At 39.0% G+C, this 18,345-nt stretch overlaps 1 protein-coding gene across 3 annotated transcripts in view; it reads left to right on the top strand.

Moving 5' to 3' along the window:
* tln2b (talin 2b) overlaps nucleotides 1-18,345 on the top strand; it is a 241,316-nt gene that overhangs the window by 183,276 nt on the left and 39,695 nt on the right. For 2 of the 3 annotated variants that reach the window (XM_067435822.1, XM_067435824.1), the window contains exons 30-40: nucleotides 2,813-2,952; nucleotides 9,631-9,724; nucleotides 10,146-10,235; nucleotides 10,313-10,435; nucleotides 11,880-12,023; nucleotides 12,097-12,258; nucleotides 12,335-12,379; nucleotides 12,476-12,616; nucleotides 13,559-13,740; nucleotides 15,934-16,066; nucleotides 17,989-18,090. In XM_067435822.1, coding sequence (XP_067291923.1) covers nucleotides 2,813-2,952; nucleotides 9,631-9,724; nucleotides 10,146-10,235; nucleotides 10,313-10,435; nucleotides 11,880-12,023; nucleotides 12,097-12,258; nucleotides 12,335-12,379; nucleotides 12,476-12,616; nucleotides 13,559-13,740; nucleotides 15,934-16,066; nucleotides 17,989-18,090 — 1,356 coding nt within the window. The remainder of the gene's footprint in view (nucleotides 1-2,812; nucleotides 2,953-9,630; nucleotides 9,725-10,145; nucleotides 10,236-10,312; nucleotides 10,436-11,879; nucleotides 12,024-12,096; nucleotides 12,259-12,334; nucleotides 12,380-12,475; nucleotides 12,617-13,558; nucleotides 13,741-15,933; nucleotides 16,067-17,988; nucleotides 18,091-18,345) is intronic. The other variant, XM_067435823.1, reaches the window with a different exon arrangement.

Below are 18,345 nucleotides of genomic sequence, written 5' to 3'. Positions count from 1 at the left end.
GAAAATCGTGATATATTGTTGACAGAATTCGATGAATAAAACATTTAAAAGAATAGCATTTATTTGAAATAGAAATATATTTTGTAACATTATAAATGTGTTTACTGTCACTTTTGATCAATTGAACGTGTCCTTAAATAAGTTTTAATTTCTTTAAAACGGCACCAAGCCTTTGAACAGTAGTGTACATTATATACAGGGTTTGACATTACCTCGCCACTGGGGCTAGTGGTTTTCCAAAGTTTAACTGGCCACAATTTTGACATTAATACCATGGAGAAACACTACTATATACATATTTTTTTATATTATCTCATAATTTGGAAGCAGGTATATTAGGCTTCTGTCATTTTAAGACCTGACGCACAGATCCATTATAATATTACACATGCGTTTTGCTTTCTCAACTGTTTACATTCACTTAAAACATAACTGACTGTTTATGTGAATACTTGCCAAGGTCGGCATTTTGGCATTATTGTGTGTGTATTTGACTGTTTAAGTGCAATTAAGGAGCAAAAACTAACTCAATTAAGTACAGAGAGGCCGCTTTATGTGTGCACACTTTGGGTATGAGCACAAAATCTGCAGGAATGAGTAAAATGATGGGCAATATGCACAATCCCACACTGAAATTCAAACACTGTAACACCAATGTTCATCCAGAGCAAATGAAACGAGTGAGAGGAGGCAGGTTTGTGTGTAACTCGCTGTCGGAGAGATGAGAGAGAGAAAAAACGTAGCTGTATCTATTCTGCAGAAAATTAGTATTGGAAGCATTTCAGTATCAATATGTTTAGAAAAATCTATATTTTTGACAACACTACATTGCACTTAGTTTATTATTTCAGATGCCTTCAAAAGACTACAATTGAAAAATGTCTATATTGTATATAAATTTCAACCTGCCAGGTGTTAAAGTCAAGCCCTGATTATATACACAATATGGACAAAAATATTGGGAGAAACCTCTTAGTTATTGAGTTATGGTGTTTCATTCAGACCCATTTTCACATGTGTATAAAATCAAGAACCCAGCTTGATTAAAAAACATTTGTGTTAAAAACAGTCTGCATTAAAAAACATTTGTGAAAAAATGGGTCATTCTGAAAAGCTCAGTGAATTCGTGCATAATATTGCGATAGGATTTCACCTTTGCAAGTCAGTACGTGAAATTTCATTCATGCTAGATATTCCAGGGTTAACTTCAAATGGCATTATTGGAATACGTTTAGAAACAGCACCAACTCATCCACAGCGTAAGGTCATGTAAAGTCACAGAGCAGGGTCATCGAGTGCTGACGGTGCATAAAATTCACCAATGCTGTTCTAATTCCATAGCTGAAGAGTACCAAACTTCCATTGGTATTAATATCAGTATGAAAACTGTGGCGGGAGCTTCACGGAATGAGTTTCAGTGGCTGAGAAGCTGCAGCCAAACCTTACATCACATAGTACAATGGCAAGCGTCGGATGGAGTGGTGTAAAGCACGCCGCCGCTGGAAGCGTGATCTGTGGTGTGACGAATCACACTTCTCTGTTTGACAGTCTGATGGGAAAATCACCAGGAGAATGTTACCTGACTGCACTGTGCCAACTGTAAAGTTTGGTGGAGGGTGGATTTTGGTATGGGGTGTTTTTCAGAGGCTGTACTAGACCCCTTACCAGTGAAGGGAAATATTAATTCTTCAGCACACCATTTTGGACAATGCTATGTTTCCCCAGTGCACAAAGCAGGGTCCATAAAGACACATTTGGATGAGTTTGGCGGGGAAGAACTTGACTTGCCTGCACAGAGCTCAACCCATTCGAACACCTCTGGGATGCACTAACCAGAGATTTCAAGCCAGGCCTTCTTGTCCAACATCAATGCCTGACCTCAAAAATGCTTTTATGGAATGAATAGGCAAAAATTCCCACAGAAAGCCTTCTCAGAAGAGTGGAAGCTTGCTGCAAAGCAGGGACCAACTCCATATTGATGTCTGTATTTAGAATATGATGTTATTATAGTCCATGTTCGTGCAATGGTCAGGTGTCCCAATACTTTTGTTCATATAGTGTATGTTAAACAGTTATCCAAAAAAAAAAAAAAAACTTTATATGCATTTTAAAGTTTTGATTAATTTGTTAATTAGCGCCTCCAATTCACTCAGGCACATAATTGTCCCAGAGAGCATGAAGACACTCCGCCCTAATGAAATCTTTGATGATGTTCTGGTTCTGCATGTTTTGTTGATTAATTTGGAGAGGCGCAAGTGCTTGATGGAGCGTGACATCCCCATTATAGGAAGACTGAGGGCTAGTGAGGGGCACAGAGGTCTAGAAGGACAGGCCAGAAGCCATCAGCAGATCTGTGAGACTAGTGGCCATCTAAATAACAAGTAAACAGCCACAGTTTGCTATTTTAGGAAAAAAATTACAAAAGCATATCAAATTTACTCATGAATTTGAACTATGTGGTATTGTGTAATTAATGTTCAGTAGGTCTACATGCTTTGTTGAAAGGCAAATAATGTATGTTCTTCACACAATAAAAATATGCTACATAAATAAGAAATTTGGACCACATATGATTCTTTTATGGTGCTTTTACATCCTTTTTAAAGCTTGAAATTATTATTATATTTTTTTTGGGGGGTGGGGGGGGGTAAATAAAATTATAGTAGTATAATTTTTGGGTGAACTATCCATAAAAAATTTTTGCAGTGAAATATAATCTCTTTTCAAAGAAGTGCACATTTTTCTGCTAAAATAAAGTTGAAAAGCTTTATAGTTTTGCTGCCGGCTGAGCTGCCATCTTCTGTTTTCACAGTCCAAAGATGACCAGATCCAGGTGATTGGCAACCTGAAGAACATCTCCATGGCATCCAGTAAGCTGCTGTTGGCCGCCAAGTCCCTCTCCGTTGATCCGGGGGCAGCAAATGCCAAGAACCTCCTCGCAGCTGCGGCACGGTAGGAATGAGCTTCATTCAGTGGCCTGGGGAGAGTTTAGTGATCATTAGCCAGTCAACCTGAGGGCCAGCCTGCCAGCCAACAGCAAAGAATGAGCTATTCAGCTGAATGATTTCACAACATGAGAAACTTTGTGTATGAGTGTATAAGAAAATACATTACTTGAAGGAGTTTTGTCTGTTTTTAGTAGGGATTGAGTTTTGTTTGTTATTGTGCAAGTATTTTTTGTGTGTGTGTGTGTGTTTTGTTTGTTATTGTATGTTTTGTGTTTCTTCATTTTTTTTTTTTATTGTGTGACTGAGTATGTTTGTGTTGGTTACTGTTTAAATTGTGTTTGGTGTGTGTGTGTGTGTGTGTGTGTGTGTGTGTGTGTGTGTGTGTGTGTGTGTGTGTGTGTGTGTGTGTGTGTGTGTGTGTGTGTGAGTGTCGTTTGGGTTTAGTAGTGCTTGAGTTTTGTTTCTTATTGTGTATGTTTGTTAGTGTGTGTGTTTGGTTTGTTATTGTTTATGTTTGTTAGTCTAAGTTTTGTTTGTTATTGTGTGCGTATGTTTGTTTGTGTGTGTGAGTTTTGTTTGTTATTGTGTGAGTTTTGTTTGTTTAGTAGAGCTTGAGTTTCGTTTGTTATTGTGGAAGTATGTTTTTTTGGTATTGTATGAGTATGTTTGTTAGTGTGTGTGAGTTTTGTTTGTAGTTATACAAGTGTTTGTTAGTGTGTGTTTTGTTTATAGTTGTACAAGTATGTTTGTTATTGTGTGTGAGTTTTGTTTGTTATTGTGTGTGTGTGTGTGTGTGTGTGTGTGTGTGTGTGTGTGTGTGTGTGTGTGTGTGTGTGTGTGTGTGTGTGTGTGTGTTTTATTTGTAATTGTGCAAGTATGTTTGTTATTGTGTGTCTGTTTTGTTTGTAGTTGTACAAGTATTTTAGTTAGTGTGTGTGTGAGTTTTGTTTGTTATTGTGTTTTGTGTTTGTGTGCACATTTTGTAGTTTTTGTGTGTGTTAATGTGTATTGTGCTAGTATGTTTGTAAGTGTATGCGTTTTGTTTTTTAGTGCTTGAGTTTTGTTTTTAATTGTGTATGTTTGATAGTGTGTGACTTTTGTTTGTTATTGTGTTTTGTTTCTTAATGTTTTTCACATGAGTATGTTTGTGTGCACATTTTGTTTTAGTGTTTTTTCTTAATGTGTGGGTGTGTTTTTGTTTGAGTACGTGTGCATTCATCTTGAGTGTTTGTTAATTTGTTTAAATGTGTTTTGTTTTTTAGAGTGTGATTGGATTTACTTGTTCAGTATGTAAGTGTGTTTGTTAGAATATGTTTGTGTTTGTTACCATTTGTTAGTGTGTGTATTTGTGTGTGTGTGTGTCTGTCAAGTTTGTCTGATCCAACCCACAGCCCCCACTCAGAAATACAGTGTAAAAGATATAATAAATCATGCCATAATGAAAATCTAAAAACGGAAAATGGGTTTGAGTTTACGAGCATGGTTAAGGGATAGAACATTTTATATATAGCTGAATATAAAAAAAACAATAGAAGTCAGTGGGAAGTACCTATTATGATGAAAACCATTTGTGTGTGAGAGAGGGAGAGAGAGAGAGAGAGAGGGGGAGAGGGAGATGGAGAGTGTGCTGCAGAATCCTCTCAGGTGCTGTAGGAAGGCAGAAGCTCCTGAGGGTTTTGGGCTAGATTGATTTCTGTTTCCTTAATGAGGGACGGAGCCTCCACGGAGGAGACTGACTGACACACACATACGCTCACTCACACATCTAGACTCATATGAGTGTAACAAAACTTGTCATGATTTTCATGTTTTGTCATGTTTCTGATTAATTTGTTGTTGACATCAATGATATTGCCTCCTTCCTACATTTAGAAAGGAATGAAAGTTCAATGAGTCTGGCTGGAAAAAATAGAGATGCTTAAAGACGTCATGAACTGGCTTTTTTTTTTTTTTTTAAATCAAGGTTTTCATTAGGTCAAGTAATGATGTTTGCATGGTTTTTACATTCAAAAATATCATAACTAATAAGTAACAGGCTATTTTCTACACTGGTTTTGAGGCTCTCTCCTGAACGCTGGGTTTTGATGGGAGTGACGCACTGGAGACTTAAAAGTAAACGCCCACGGCTAGGATTGGATAAGATTTGCATATTTAATGAGCTTCCCCTGTCAGTTCACATGAGGGAGGGATTGATTTGAAAGCGTCAACCGGAATGATTCTCTCACAGGGCTCGTAAATGTCTTTATCAAACAAACACAATGATTTATTTCTCATCCACCTGCGATTAATGGAATATTATTTCTGTATTACATGACCCGCACAATCTGTGGATGTAAGCGCACACACACACAGAGACGTGCGCATGCGTGCCCAGAACAAGAAAGAAAAATATTATTTCTGCCAACGGGCGTACGCTTTGGTAGCCGGTCTGGAAAACACACAGGCCCAGGACAACTATTACATATAAAAAAGCCGTTTTACTCACATAAGTGTGTTGCACCATTCCTGTCGGATCCAATATAGAAGGCTCAACATTGTGTCTGCAAATCCAGCACCTGAAACTTGACAAACGATTCCGCAGTGAAATGAAGCGAACACACAAACGTTCGTCCCCACGTGAGCTGGAACTTCATTAAAAATAAATTAAGTATCACACATTTTTTATATTATGATCTGAAGGAAGCTTATGCAGCGACTGTGTCTTCTTTGGCATGTTTATTGCTGCTGGCTAGCTGAATTAAACGTGACTATTATTTGCCACGTTGGGAGTCAGTTTGTTGGGGGCGTTCCCAGCTGCTTTCAATAACGATACTCAAGTGAGTATAAATAGCGTGATAGTCCGCGGCAGCGGAAGTGGCAGTGTGAAGCCCTCCTTGTGTGAAGACCGACGAGTGTAAAGACTTCAACTCTTCCCTGTGCAACTCCTCTCGAGCAAGGACCTCGACAAGCCACTTGAGTATCATCTTCCTTTCATTATTTGTGTTCGGCTCTTTTCTAATTCCGATCTGGCCTTTTCTCTGATCTGTATTCACCATGTGCTTTCAAATCTCAACTATAACTACTAGCACTCGTAATTCACGCTCTGTACACACGAGACGCCGCAATCCTAATAATTTGCGCTATATCCTAACATCCTCTGCTACTTTACTCTCTATTCCAATTGGTCTCTGGAATTGTCAGTCTGCTGTAAACAAAGCAGACTTCATTTCATCTATTGGGACTCATTCTCAGCTCAGCCTCATGGCCCTAACTGAGACCTGGATCAAACCAGAGGACACTGCCACTCCTGCAGCCCTTTCAACCAATTTAACTTTTTCACACACTCCTCGGCCTATTGGGAGGGGTGGGGGTACTGGTTTACTTATCTCAAATGATTGGAAATTTGATCCATTACCATCCCTACCGGCCAGTTCATTTGAATCGCACTCAATCACTGTTACTCACCCTGTTAAAATCCATGTGGTAGTGGTCTATCGTCCTCCAGGTCACCTCGGTAACTTTGTGGAGGAGTTGGATGTGTTACTTTCTAGCTTCCCTGAGGATGGCACTCCACTGATTCTGCTGGGTGACTTCAACATCCATCTTGATAAACACCTAGCCACAGACTTCAGCACTCTACTGACTTCATTTGACCTTAAGTTAGTATCTACTACGGCTACTCACAGATCAGGTAACCAATTAGACCTTGTATACACACGCAACTGCTCCACGGACAACACTTTAGTTACTCCATTACACACCTCAGACCACTTTCTCATCACTCTTAACCTCATACTGACTCCTGATACAACACGCACTCCTACGCAGATTACCTTTCGGCGTAATCTACGCTCCCTCTCTCCCTCTCGCCTATCCACTATGGTTTCATCTTCACTCCCTCCACCTGCTCAGTTCTCAGCACTGGACACTAACAGTGCTACCAACACTCTTTGCTCCACTCTAACATCCTCCTTAGACAGTTTTTGCCCCCTCTCATCCAGACCAGCCCGCCCCACCCCATCTGCCCCCTGGCTGTCTGAAGTTCTCCGTGAACATCGCTCTGGACTCAGGGCGGCAGAGAGGAAATGGCAGAAATCTAAAAACTATACTGACCTTACCTTGTATCAGTCGCTTCTCTCTTCTTTCTCTACAAATGTCTCCACTGCTAAAACAACATACTACCACAACAAAATCAACAAATGCTCTGACTCTCGCAAACTCTTTAAAACATTCTCCTCTCTCCTTTGTCCTCCTCCTCCCCCTCCTTCATCAACTCTTACAGCTGATGACTTTGCATCATTTTTTACAAACAAAACATCCCTCATCAGCAAACAGTTCTCCTCATCACAAACTGACAAGCACATCTCAACAACTAACACGAACACGCTTCCATCCTTCTCTCCGCTCTCTGAGGCAGATATTTCTAAACTCACCCTTTCCAATCACCCTACTACCTGTCCACTTGATCCTATACCCACTCACCTCCTTCAGGCCATTTCTTCTTCAATCACTCCTGCACTCACTCACATTGTCAACACTTCTCTTCATACGGGAACCTTTCCCACAGCATTTAAGCAGGCTCGGGTAACCCCACTGCTTAAGAAACCCTCTCTGAATCCAGCACGTTTAGAAAACTACCGACCGGTATCCCTTCTGCCTTTCATTGCAAAGACCCTTGAGCGAGTTGTGTTCAATCAACTCTCTATGTTTCTTGAAAGGGACAACCTCCTAGACAACAACCAATCCGGCTTCAAAAGCGGCCATTCGACTGAGACTGCCTTGCTCTCGGTAACTGAGGCACTGAGACTGGCAAAAGCAGCTTCCAAATCCTCAGTGCTCATTCTGCTGGATCTGTCTGCTGCTTTTGACACAGTTAACCACCAGATCCTCCTGTCAACACTTAAGACGATGGGTATCTCAGGAACTGCCCTCCAGTGGTTCAGGTCTTACCTCTCTGGTAGGTCCTACAGGGTGTCATGGAGAGGTGTAGTGTCTAAGTCACATCATCTAGCTGCTGGGGTTCCCCAGGGCTCAGTCCTTGGACCACTTCTCTTCTCCATCTACATGTCATCATTAGGTTCCGTCATTCAGAAACATGGCTTTTCCTATCACTGCTATGCTGATGACACTCAACTCTACTTCTCATTTCAACCAGATGATCCTACAGTCAGTGTTCGTATCGCTGCCTGTCTGACAGACATTTCTGACTGGATGAAAGAGCATCATCTTAAACTCAATCTTGCAAAGACAGAATTACTTGTTTTCTCAACCAACCCAGCACTTCATCAAAATTTCTCCATTCAGCTTGGTTCATCGACCATAACTCCATCAAGGACAGCCAGGAACCTTGGAGTTGTGATTGATGACCAGTTAAACTTCACTGACCACCTTACTGCAACAGCCCGGTCCTGCAGATTTGCTTTATACAACATTAGAAAGATTAGACCCTTCCTATCAGAACAGGCTGCACAACTCCTGGTTCAAGCTCTTGTTCTCTCCAGACTGGATTATTGTAATGCTCTTCTGGCTGGGCTTCCAGCATGCACTATCAAACCCTTGCAGCTGATCCAGAATGCAGCGGCGAGAGTGGTCTTTAATGAGCCAAAGAGAACGCATGTTACGCCTCTCTTCATCAAACTGCACTGGTTGCCAATGGCTGCTCGCATCAAATTCAAGGCTTTAGTTCTCGCCTACAAAACAACCACTGGTTCTGCACCAATATACCTAAACTCAATTTTTCAGACTTACACACCCTCCAGAAGCTTGCGTTCTGCGAATGAGCGGCGCCTCGTGGTTCCTTCCCAAAGAGGCATGAAATCGCTCTCACGGACATTTTCCTGGACCGTTCCCACCTGGTGGAATGACCTGCCGATCTCAATTCGTGCTGCCGAGTCTGTAGCCATTTTTAAAAAACATCTTAAGACACATCTTTTCCAATTGCACTTTTCCTATTGCACTTGACCAATACAGAATAGCACTTACTGATCATATCTACGTCTCTCATCTGGATTTGTGCCTTCAGGCGGGTATGTTACATAGTTATCATAGCTACCAAAATCCAGTGTTCTGTATTTTGCGTACGTGAGTTTTTGCTGTCGATGGCTATTGCTGCGCGTTTAGCTAGAATGCCATACAAAACCAACCCATTGGGCCACTGAATTAGCATTAACGACAACAGTTGGGGCATCAGCCTTAGTCCTAATGGGTTGTTATCATAGCTATCCAAATCCAGTGTTCTGTATTTTCCGTACGTGAGTATTTGTTGTAGCTGGCTATAAAAAAAAATAAAATAAAAAGTTGTGTACTGTGCTAATTAATTGAGATTTCTTACAGCTCATACAGGTTGTTGGCTTTGTTTGTTTCGTTGCTTCTATTGCTCTACCCTTTTTTTGTAAGTCGCTTTGGATAAAAGCGTCTGCTAAATGATTAAATGTAAATGTAAATGTATTATTCTGTAGAGGTGTGTTTCGCCACTAGATGACGTAAGTATGAAGCACACAATCATTTTCTGGGCCTGTTTTCTATAAAAGCTTTTCTTTGACTAACAAGGAAGTTTTCAGCTGTGAAACTTACGTGATAGTTTTATATTACCATGACCTTTTATATATCAAAAGCTCAAGGAAAAGTTGATTTCTCTTAATCCCCTCTTTAATAGATTTTTTTTTTCTGACTTTGTGTGATTTTCTGCTGTTTTGTGTTTCAGAGCGGTTACAGAAAGCATAAATCAACTCATCACACTGTGTACCCAGCAGGCACCAGGACAAAAAGAGTGTGATAATGCTCTACGAGAACTCGAGGTACTTGAACTCTTAAAAATCTCTCAAAAGAGTTTATTACATTTTATATTTGATATGTATTTTGGTGACGTTATCATGATAATGTACTTCTATAAAAGTAAAGAATAAATTATGTATATAATTTTTTTGTATGAGCTGCGTGCGTTAGATCTTCTATGGTGGTCTTATTCACAAACAATCTACATTAGCTCATATTTGGCCATATTTGTCATAGCCAGTTGTGTGATGCCTCTGTGAAACATTAAAATATGCCGGTCACAGGTCAATTGTGTATTAAAATAGTCAATAATGACGATTGGGGTCTGTGAACGATCAGAATTGACATCAAATGTGTGTCTCCAATAATCATTTTGAAATGGGGTGTTTTCGAAAAACACAATGTCAAAGAATATTAACCCCTCTTTCTCCCACATACATACAGGCTGTGCGAGGATTGTTGGACAATCCCAATGAGCCAGTCAGTGATCTCTCCTATTTCGACTGCATTGAGAGTGTCATGGAGAATTCCAAGGTAAAGAATCCATCACAACTTTTTTTTTCATCTTTTTCATGCCAGATTTTAACACATCTCTCCGTCTGATTGAACAGGTTCTCGGGGAGTCCATGGCTGGAATCTCACAGCACTGCAAGACTGGAAACGTGCCAGCGTTCGGGGATTGCGTGGGTGTGGCGTCCAAAGCGCTGTGTGGGTTGACCGAGGCGGCGGGACAGGTAAGCTTTTGGCCTGATACTGCTCCCAAAATGCACTTGCTTTAGAAATGCTATTACAAATTCAAAGGTTAAGCTTTACCAACATCATTTGATGTTATCACCAACATGAAGAGGCGTTTGTAACACATTTAGCTTCTTTAAAGTGACATTTCTGAGTGAAACTGAAAATTCAGAGGGAAATAACTAACATTTAAGAATAAGGTACAGTACAAATGAATCATGCACAGGAAGGTATTTGCATAATATAATTAGGGCTGTCAAAATTAACGCGTTAACACAAATTGATTTTAACGGCACTCATTTTATTAACGCGCGATTACCACAGCGCGCATTTTCTGTTTGATCCGTGAATTGAGATCAGCCATTGAGATCAGCGTAAAGGTCTAAGCAGCAAACTGAAGCAGGAAAGAAAAGGGTTGATATAAGCATTACTATTCTGAAACAAGTGCAGTTATAGCCTACATAAGCTACCATATTTTCTGTTTAACTTTTATTAGACTCCAGGTCGAAAGAAAAGTGCGTTTTTACACTGGGCACATTCTCTGCAGTCCGAGCGTGAATACACTGCAAGCTCACTCTCGCTCATACAAATCATTAACACCATCACCACTTACAGTACATGTGTTTTATTAAAATAAATACATTACAATCGGATAAAACGAATACGCAGGTTACTTTTCTGAACAAGAGCGCTCCCAACTCACACTGAGTCTCACACGTTTCTCACACTGTTCATGTGAATCGCGTAAATCGCGGCACAGTTCGGCGTACACACACAAAATACCGGGATTTCAATAGGGAACGTGCATCTCTTAAAGGGGCCACACTATATTCCAACTCGTTTCAACCTCCTACAGGTATGGTGAGGTACTGATGCACTCCCAGGTCCGCATGACAGCTTTCACATTAACAATTTTTCATACGAACTGTGCCCTGTTCTGAACTAAACTGCCTGTGTAATTTGATACATGTCTATTCTTCAAACACTGAGTATGGTTTCACTAATAATAAACATACATTTGCATTAATCATGCATATATGTCCATACCCATGTTGATTAGAGTATTAAAAACTTGAAACATATTAATTTAAGATACATTTACAACTGTATTACTGTATTACATGAGTTATAACAACAATTATAACTCATGACAATCATGTGATTAATCATGATTATCTATTTTAATCAATTGACAGCCCTAAATATATAATATAATAATAGTAAATAAAAAATAATAGATAAAAAAAGAAATTGAAAAGTAAGTTATGGTGTTTTTGTCCACGCTGCATTTTTTTGTCAGCAGAGATCAAATAATTGCCTATTCATTTATTTATTTATTTATAATAACATTTATAATAATTAAATAATAATATAGTTAAACAAATATAAATAAGTAAATAAAAACACAATACATTTTTTGTGCCGTATTTTATATTTCTTCAGGCTTCCTATTTGGTAGGAGTCTCAGACCCCAACAGCCAGTCAGGTCATCAGGGATTGGTCGATCCCATTCAGTTTGCCAGAGCCAATCAGGCGATTCAAATGGCCTGCCAGAATCTGGTGGACCCGGCCAGCAGCCCCTCCCAGGTGAATATCTGGCTCTGTAGTATTAAAGTAATTTTTTTTTGGCTCGCATTCTCATCTGTTTTTGTTTGTGTAGGTTCTGTCAGCAGCTACCATTGTTGCAAAGCACACCTCTGCCCTTTGCAACGCCTGTCGTCTGGCGTCTTCCAAAACAGCCAATCCTGTAGCCCGGAGACATTTTGTACAGTCAGCCAAAGAGGTCGCCAATACAACTGCTAACCTTGTCAAAACTATAAAGGTACGGCCTGCAGTTAATTACCAACAGATCATTTGGTACCAGAGTAATTGAGAATTGATTGAGTTTTCTGCATTAGCATGAAGACATAAGCTTGGCTGACCATTTGCAAACCATCAATAAGGTTTGCAACTGACCTTTAACCATCAATAAGGCTTTATTTATTTGTATGGGTTGAAGTCTTTTAGCAGATGTGAACTGTTTCTGCATTGTTTCTCAGGCCTTAGATGGGGATTTCTCAGATGAGAACCGCGAGAGGTGCCGAGTGGCCACAACCCCGCTGATAGAAGCTGTGGATAATCTCTCCACCTTTGCCTCCAACCCTGAGTTTGCCAGCATTCCTGCACAGATAAGCCATGAGGTGATGAAATACAGAATACCACCATATTTCATGTATTATTTATTGTGTGTATGTGTGAGTGTGTGTCTGGGAACTCATTTCACAGAATTTTTTGGACTCTCCAGATTTTGACTATTAAACCAAATCAGGAGGACATAAAAATCTAAAAACACCAATATACTCGGGTTAGGATTTGTCTGGCTTTGTTCATTCCAGGCAGACTGTCAGTCACTTTCTGCCAGTTACAACCAAATTATTGACGGTCAGTTGAGCAACTGGTTTGCAGCACATCTCAATTCTCACAAGGATGAATTCTGTGTCCTTTGAAAGTGTGTCCTTTGAAAGTGACTCTTTGAGTGTCATTGAGTAATTTACTCGAAGATTTGTTCAAAAACACTGATTCATTTAGGAATGGAGCAAGTGATTATTTTCATTGTGATTAGAGTCATTGAATAATTTACTCATCTGAAGTATGAGTAGTTCCAAAACACTAACTCTTTATGAGTGAGTCATTGAATAATGTATTCATATGATTAGTTCAAAAACACTGATTCATTCAGGAAACTAAACAAATTACTCTTTGAGTGTCATTGAATAATTCACTCCACCGATTAGTTCAAAAACACTGATTCATTCAGGAAACTAAACAAATGACTTTTTGTGTGTCATTGAATAATTCACTCCACCGATTAGTTCAAAAACACTGATTCATTCAGGAATTAAACAAATTACTCTTTATGCGTGTCATTGAATAATTCACTCAACCGATTAGTTCAAAAACACTGAATCATTCACTCAAAAATTGTTTCCAACAGGTTATATTTGTAAGTGAATATATATTTATAAGTGAATATTATATTTGCAAAATTTTGCCTTTAAATATGTTACACACATTTTTATTGGATTTTAAAAACAAATGAATGAATAACAATGTAAACTGAATTCATTTCTCTCCAATCGCAGGGTTCAGCTGCCCAGGAACCAATCCTTCGCTCGGCTCGCTCAATGCTGGACAGCTCCACCCACTTATTAGAGACCGCCCGCTCACTTATCATTAATCCCAAAGATCCTCCCACCTGGTCCATCTTGGCAGGCCATTCCCGGACCGTGTCGGACTCCATCAAGAGCCTCATCACGTCCATCAGGTTGGTATCATGCAAATAAAGACCTGATTCAGCAGTTGAGAAAGATGCTTGTGACTGGTTTGGCGAATGTGAAAAGCTTGCAACAGCCTCAGTCTCCATCAGGTGTTCAATTATAATAATGCGGGTACAGTTCAAACTTCTTGATTAAATAACTCAAGCAGAAGTTATTAACAGTAGCAGCTGTTCAGTCCACACACACGCTCTCCTTCTCTTCTCAAATCTTCCCTTACACGAGTCTGTTCACCTATTACAGCTCCAGGGGGAAGTAATATTACCAACAACCAATGAAATGAGAAACCAGAGAGTGTGTTATAAACAAAACAAATCAAAATAGAAATAATTAGATGACATATTAAATTGAATTAAAAAAAATAAAAAACAATTAAGCAAATCAAATAATATACACTCACCATCACATGGCAGTTGCTTCAATGCATTTAGGGGTGTGTTCCTAGTCTCCTGAACTCCAAACTGAATGTCAGAATGGGAAAGAAAGGTGATTTAAGCAATTTTGAGCGTGGCATGTTTGTTGGTGCCAGACGGGCCGGTCTGAGTATTTCACAATCTGCTCAGTTACTGGGATTTTCACGCACAACCATTTCTAGGGTTTATAAAGAATGGTTTGAAAAGGGAAAAACATCCAGTATGTGGCAGTCCTGTGGATGAAAATGCCTTGTTGATGCTAGAGGTCAGAGGAGAATGGGCCGACTGATTCAAGCTGATAGAAGAGCAACTTTGACTGAAATAACCGCTCGTTACAACCGAGGTATGCAGCAAAGCATTTGTGAAGCCACAACACGCACAACCTTGAGGTGGATGGGCTACAACAGCAGAAGACCCCACCGGGTGCCACTCATCTCCACTACAAATAGGAAAAAGAGGCTACAATTTGCACAAGCTCACCAATATTGGACAGTTGAAGACTGGAAAAATGTTGCCTGGTCTGATGAGTCTTGATTTCTATTGAGACATTCAGATGGTAGAGTCAGAATTTGGCGTAAACAGAATGAGAACATGGATCCATCATGCCTTGTTACCACTGTGCAGGCTGGTGGTGTAATGGTGTGGGGGATATTTTCATGGCACACTTTAGGCCCCTTAATGCCAATTGGGCATCGTTTAAATGCCACGGCCTACCTGAGCATTGTTTCTGACCATGTCCATCCCTTTATGACCACCATGTACCCATCATCTGATGGCTACTTGCAGCAGGATAATGAACCATGTCACAAAGCTCAAATCATTTCAAATTGGTTTCTTGAACATGTCAATGAGTTCACTGTACTAAAATGGCCCCCACAGTCACCAGATCTCAACCCAATAGAGCATCTTTGGGATGTGGTGGAACGGGAGCTTCATGCCCTGGATGTGCATCCCACAAATCGCCATCAACTGCAAGATGCTATCCTATCAATATGGGCCAACATTTCTAAAGAATGCTTTCAGCACCTTGTTGAATCACTGCCACGTAGAATTAAGGCAGTTCTGAAGGCGAAGGGGGTCAAACACAGTATTAGTATGGTGTTGCTAATAATCCTTTAGGTGAGTGTATAAACACACAATATGGTCATATTAATTAAACACATCAATTTCACCTGTGTGTTATATTTAATATCAATTATATTTATTCAAATTGATTGATATTTTTAAAAATAAGAAAAGTTTCTTGAGCAAATCTGACGATAATGTGACAATAATTGTTTTAAATAATTTTTTTTAAATCGTTTTTTTAGCTGAATAACAGACTGTGTCTGATGTCGCCGAGTTGTATTTTGTGGTAAGTGACTCTTACCGGGTTTCTCTCTCCACTGAGAGTGTTCCGGGTGAGTGATGTAGCATGAGGAGACTGAACACAGATCAGACTCTCGTCCACTCTTCTGCTTTGAGTGCATACAGACGATCTGATCTGAGATCAGCGACTGTGAAGGGCTCGACTGTAATACTCTCAGCAGTAGCAGGAACAGCGGCTGGGCTCGCTGCCCACCTGGCTGCCCTCCACATACTGTCCTCCCAGATCAACCAATCAGAGCTGGAGCTCAGCCAGCCCTGTGTGTGTGAGCAAAAACGCCCACGTCTGCGCTGACTCTCCCGTTTTATGATGCTGTAATGTACAATATCGAATTTAGTTGAGAAACCGAATTCAATTAAACTGAAAAATACCCCACAGCAACCTCGTCACTTCTGTTGTCATAGGGACAAGGCCCCTGGGCAGCGGGAGTGTGACCAGTCCATCGACAGCATCAACAAGAGCATCAGGGACATCGAGCAGGTGTCCCTCGCGGCCGTGGGTCAGAGTCTTCCCCGCAGAGACGACATCTCCCTCGAGGTAAACCAATAAAATGTCTAATACCTGCCGTCACCGTGACATTATGTTTCATTAATGTTGCTCTGTTACAGAGTTACTTTCTGTCATGCCTACAGCAGCTAGTATTGTGAAACTAAGAGTTATGAATCTGTGGAGGACTAGAAATGATGCTTGTTTTTATTTATAAAAATGAAATAATATGAAATGAAAAAAATGTGAATATATAAATTGCTTTTCAAATTAAAAAACAAACATTTAAATCTATTTATTACATGTCTTTTAAAAGTATATAGAATATAGAATATATGTGTCATTTTAATAGTTTTGTAAATAATCTTAAATTAAACATTTAAATAGCATTTTTATAAATGCTATAAATAGCTTTTTTTATCCATTTAAAAAAAATGCAAGACACCCCTCTAAAAATTTGTATTATTTTATTTATTTTAAGTATTCTTTTATACCAAGCTTAAATAAACAATTTAAAATGTAAGTATTTTTACTTACATTTTTGATTAACGAATAAACCAATAATTTATTAATTTTATTTTGACACCCCTAGTTCTTCAGTTTATGTATATCAGCTTCAGTGTTATTTTAGTATTTTTTTCATATTTAGAATTTTGAATATTAGCTTTTATCTTCATTTTGTCTTTTTTTATTTAATTTTAAGTTGTAGTAATTGTGTTATATGCTTTTGTCATTTTTATTAGTTTAAAAATATATTTTTTACATTTCTTTTTAGATTTAGTTTATATTATTATTATATATCTATTTAGTTTTCCGTTTAGTTTGAGTAATATTAGTACTTCAACTTCTTTTATTTCAGTTAATTCCAAGTTTTTCATTTAATATATACATATTTTATTTAATTTTAACGAAAAAACATTTTTGACAGTTTTAGCTTTATTTAGCAAAAACAACCCTGTTTAGATTTGCACCAAATTGACTTTGGGGGATTAATAAATGTATATTTTGTTTGTAAAAATATTGCAGGGGATATTGTTAATATTATTATAAAAGCGGGCCAATTTGTTCCCTTTTTTAGGATTTTATTTTAATATCACTATAGTTTTCATGACCATTTCTACACTAACATTTTTTTTAATACTGTACCTTTAAACAATGTAAATGTTGATACAGTACCTTTAAGAATATGTAAATAACATTATGATTGGCTGTCCTTCTTATGGCAGTGTAGTGGAAGTTGTGTAAAACTGAAAATGTGTTGCTATGTATATGTGCTGGCCAATAGTTACCTTAACAACCTTTGAGCAAAGAAAGTTTTAATTTAAAAACAGCTAATTAATAATAATAATAATAATAGATTTAATTTATAACGCACTTTTCATTCCGAAGAATCTCAAAGTGCAACAATGGAAAAAGAGCGGAAATTTTTTTTTTTAATAAAATGTAAAAATACATTTGACCATAGTGTTTGACCATTTAAAAAGTGTTTGACCTTAGACTGTAAAAAATGATGGACAGCTCATTTCCGCTTCCTTCCACTGTAGAAAAGCCAAACTATCTCAGTAACAGTCATTGCAATTTACATGAGCCTGCGCATTAGTGGAGCCATGGCATCAATTTCCCGCGCACACTTCCGCTCCTGCAAACATAAAACTTTTTTTATAGCACAAAAAAAATGTATAGCACCAATAACTAACTAAAAAACCTTTTAGAAAAATTAACACTTGAACATACTTCTGCGTATGTATATTTTTGAAGTGTGCTAATTGTATTTGTACAAAATATATTGGAAGTGTACTAATTGGATTTTTTTGTTTGGCTCACGTCCCATTCAATTACATGGAGAGGGCGGTGTTTATGACCTATACTGCAGCCAGCCACTGGAGGGCGATCAAAATGCTTGAATTGACTTTTCAGGACTTGTGCGGCACACTTGGTTTGTGCGAGTGCTAATGTAAGACTGCTTCCATTAGGCTTTACAGGAGCAGCTGACCTCTGCCGTGCAGGAGATCGGCCACCTCATTGACCCCATCTCCACTGCAGCACGAGGGGAAGCAGCTCAGCTCGGACACAAGGTAACAAGGACATGGATCTCAATAGTGGAACCACAAATGGACCTCTGCGACTAATTCATAGCTGCATCCGAAAGCTTAGGCAGATTACTTATTTCCTTAGGCAAAGAGTTTGCAGGCAACATTTGCGCATGAAGGGGCTTGACGAAACCAATTTCGGATAGACTTCTGATGCAGCGTAACGGTTTAATAACCGAGCGAGCTTTAGTAAAAACGAGGCAAATGTTTAATTACTACACTAGTAATTTATCACTCGAA

Source organism: Pseudorasbora parva, chromosome 25, assembly GCF_024679245.1.
Source record: "Pseudorasbora parva isolate DD20220531a chromosome 25, ASM2467924v1, whole genome shotgun sequence".
Classification (NCBI taxonomy): Eukaryota; Metazoa; Chordata; class Actinopteri; order Cypriniformes; family Gobionidae; genus Pseudorasbora; species Pseudorasbora parva.
Note: the sequence above shows the minus strand (reverse complement) of the source record. Positions and strands in the feature narration are given on the sequence as shown.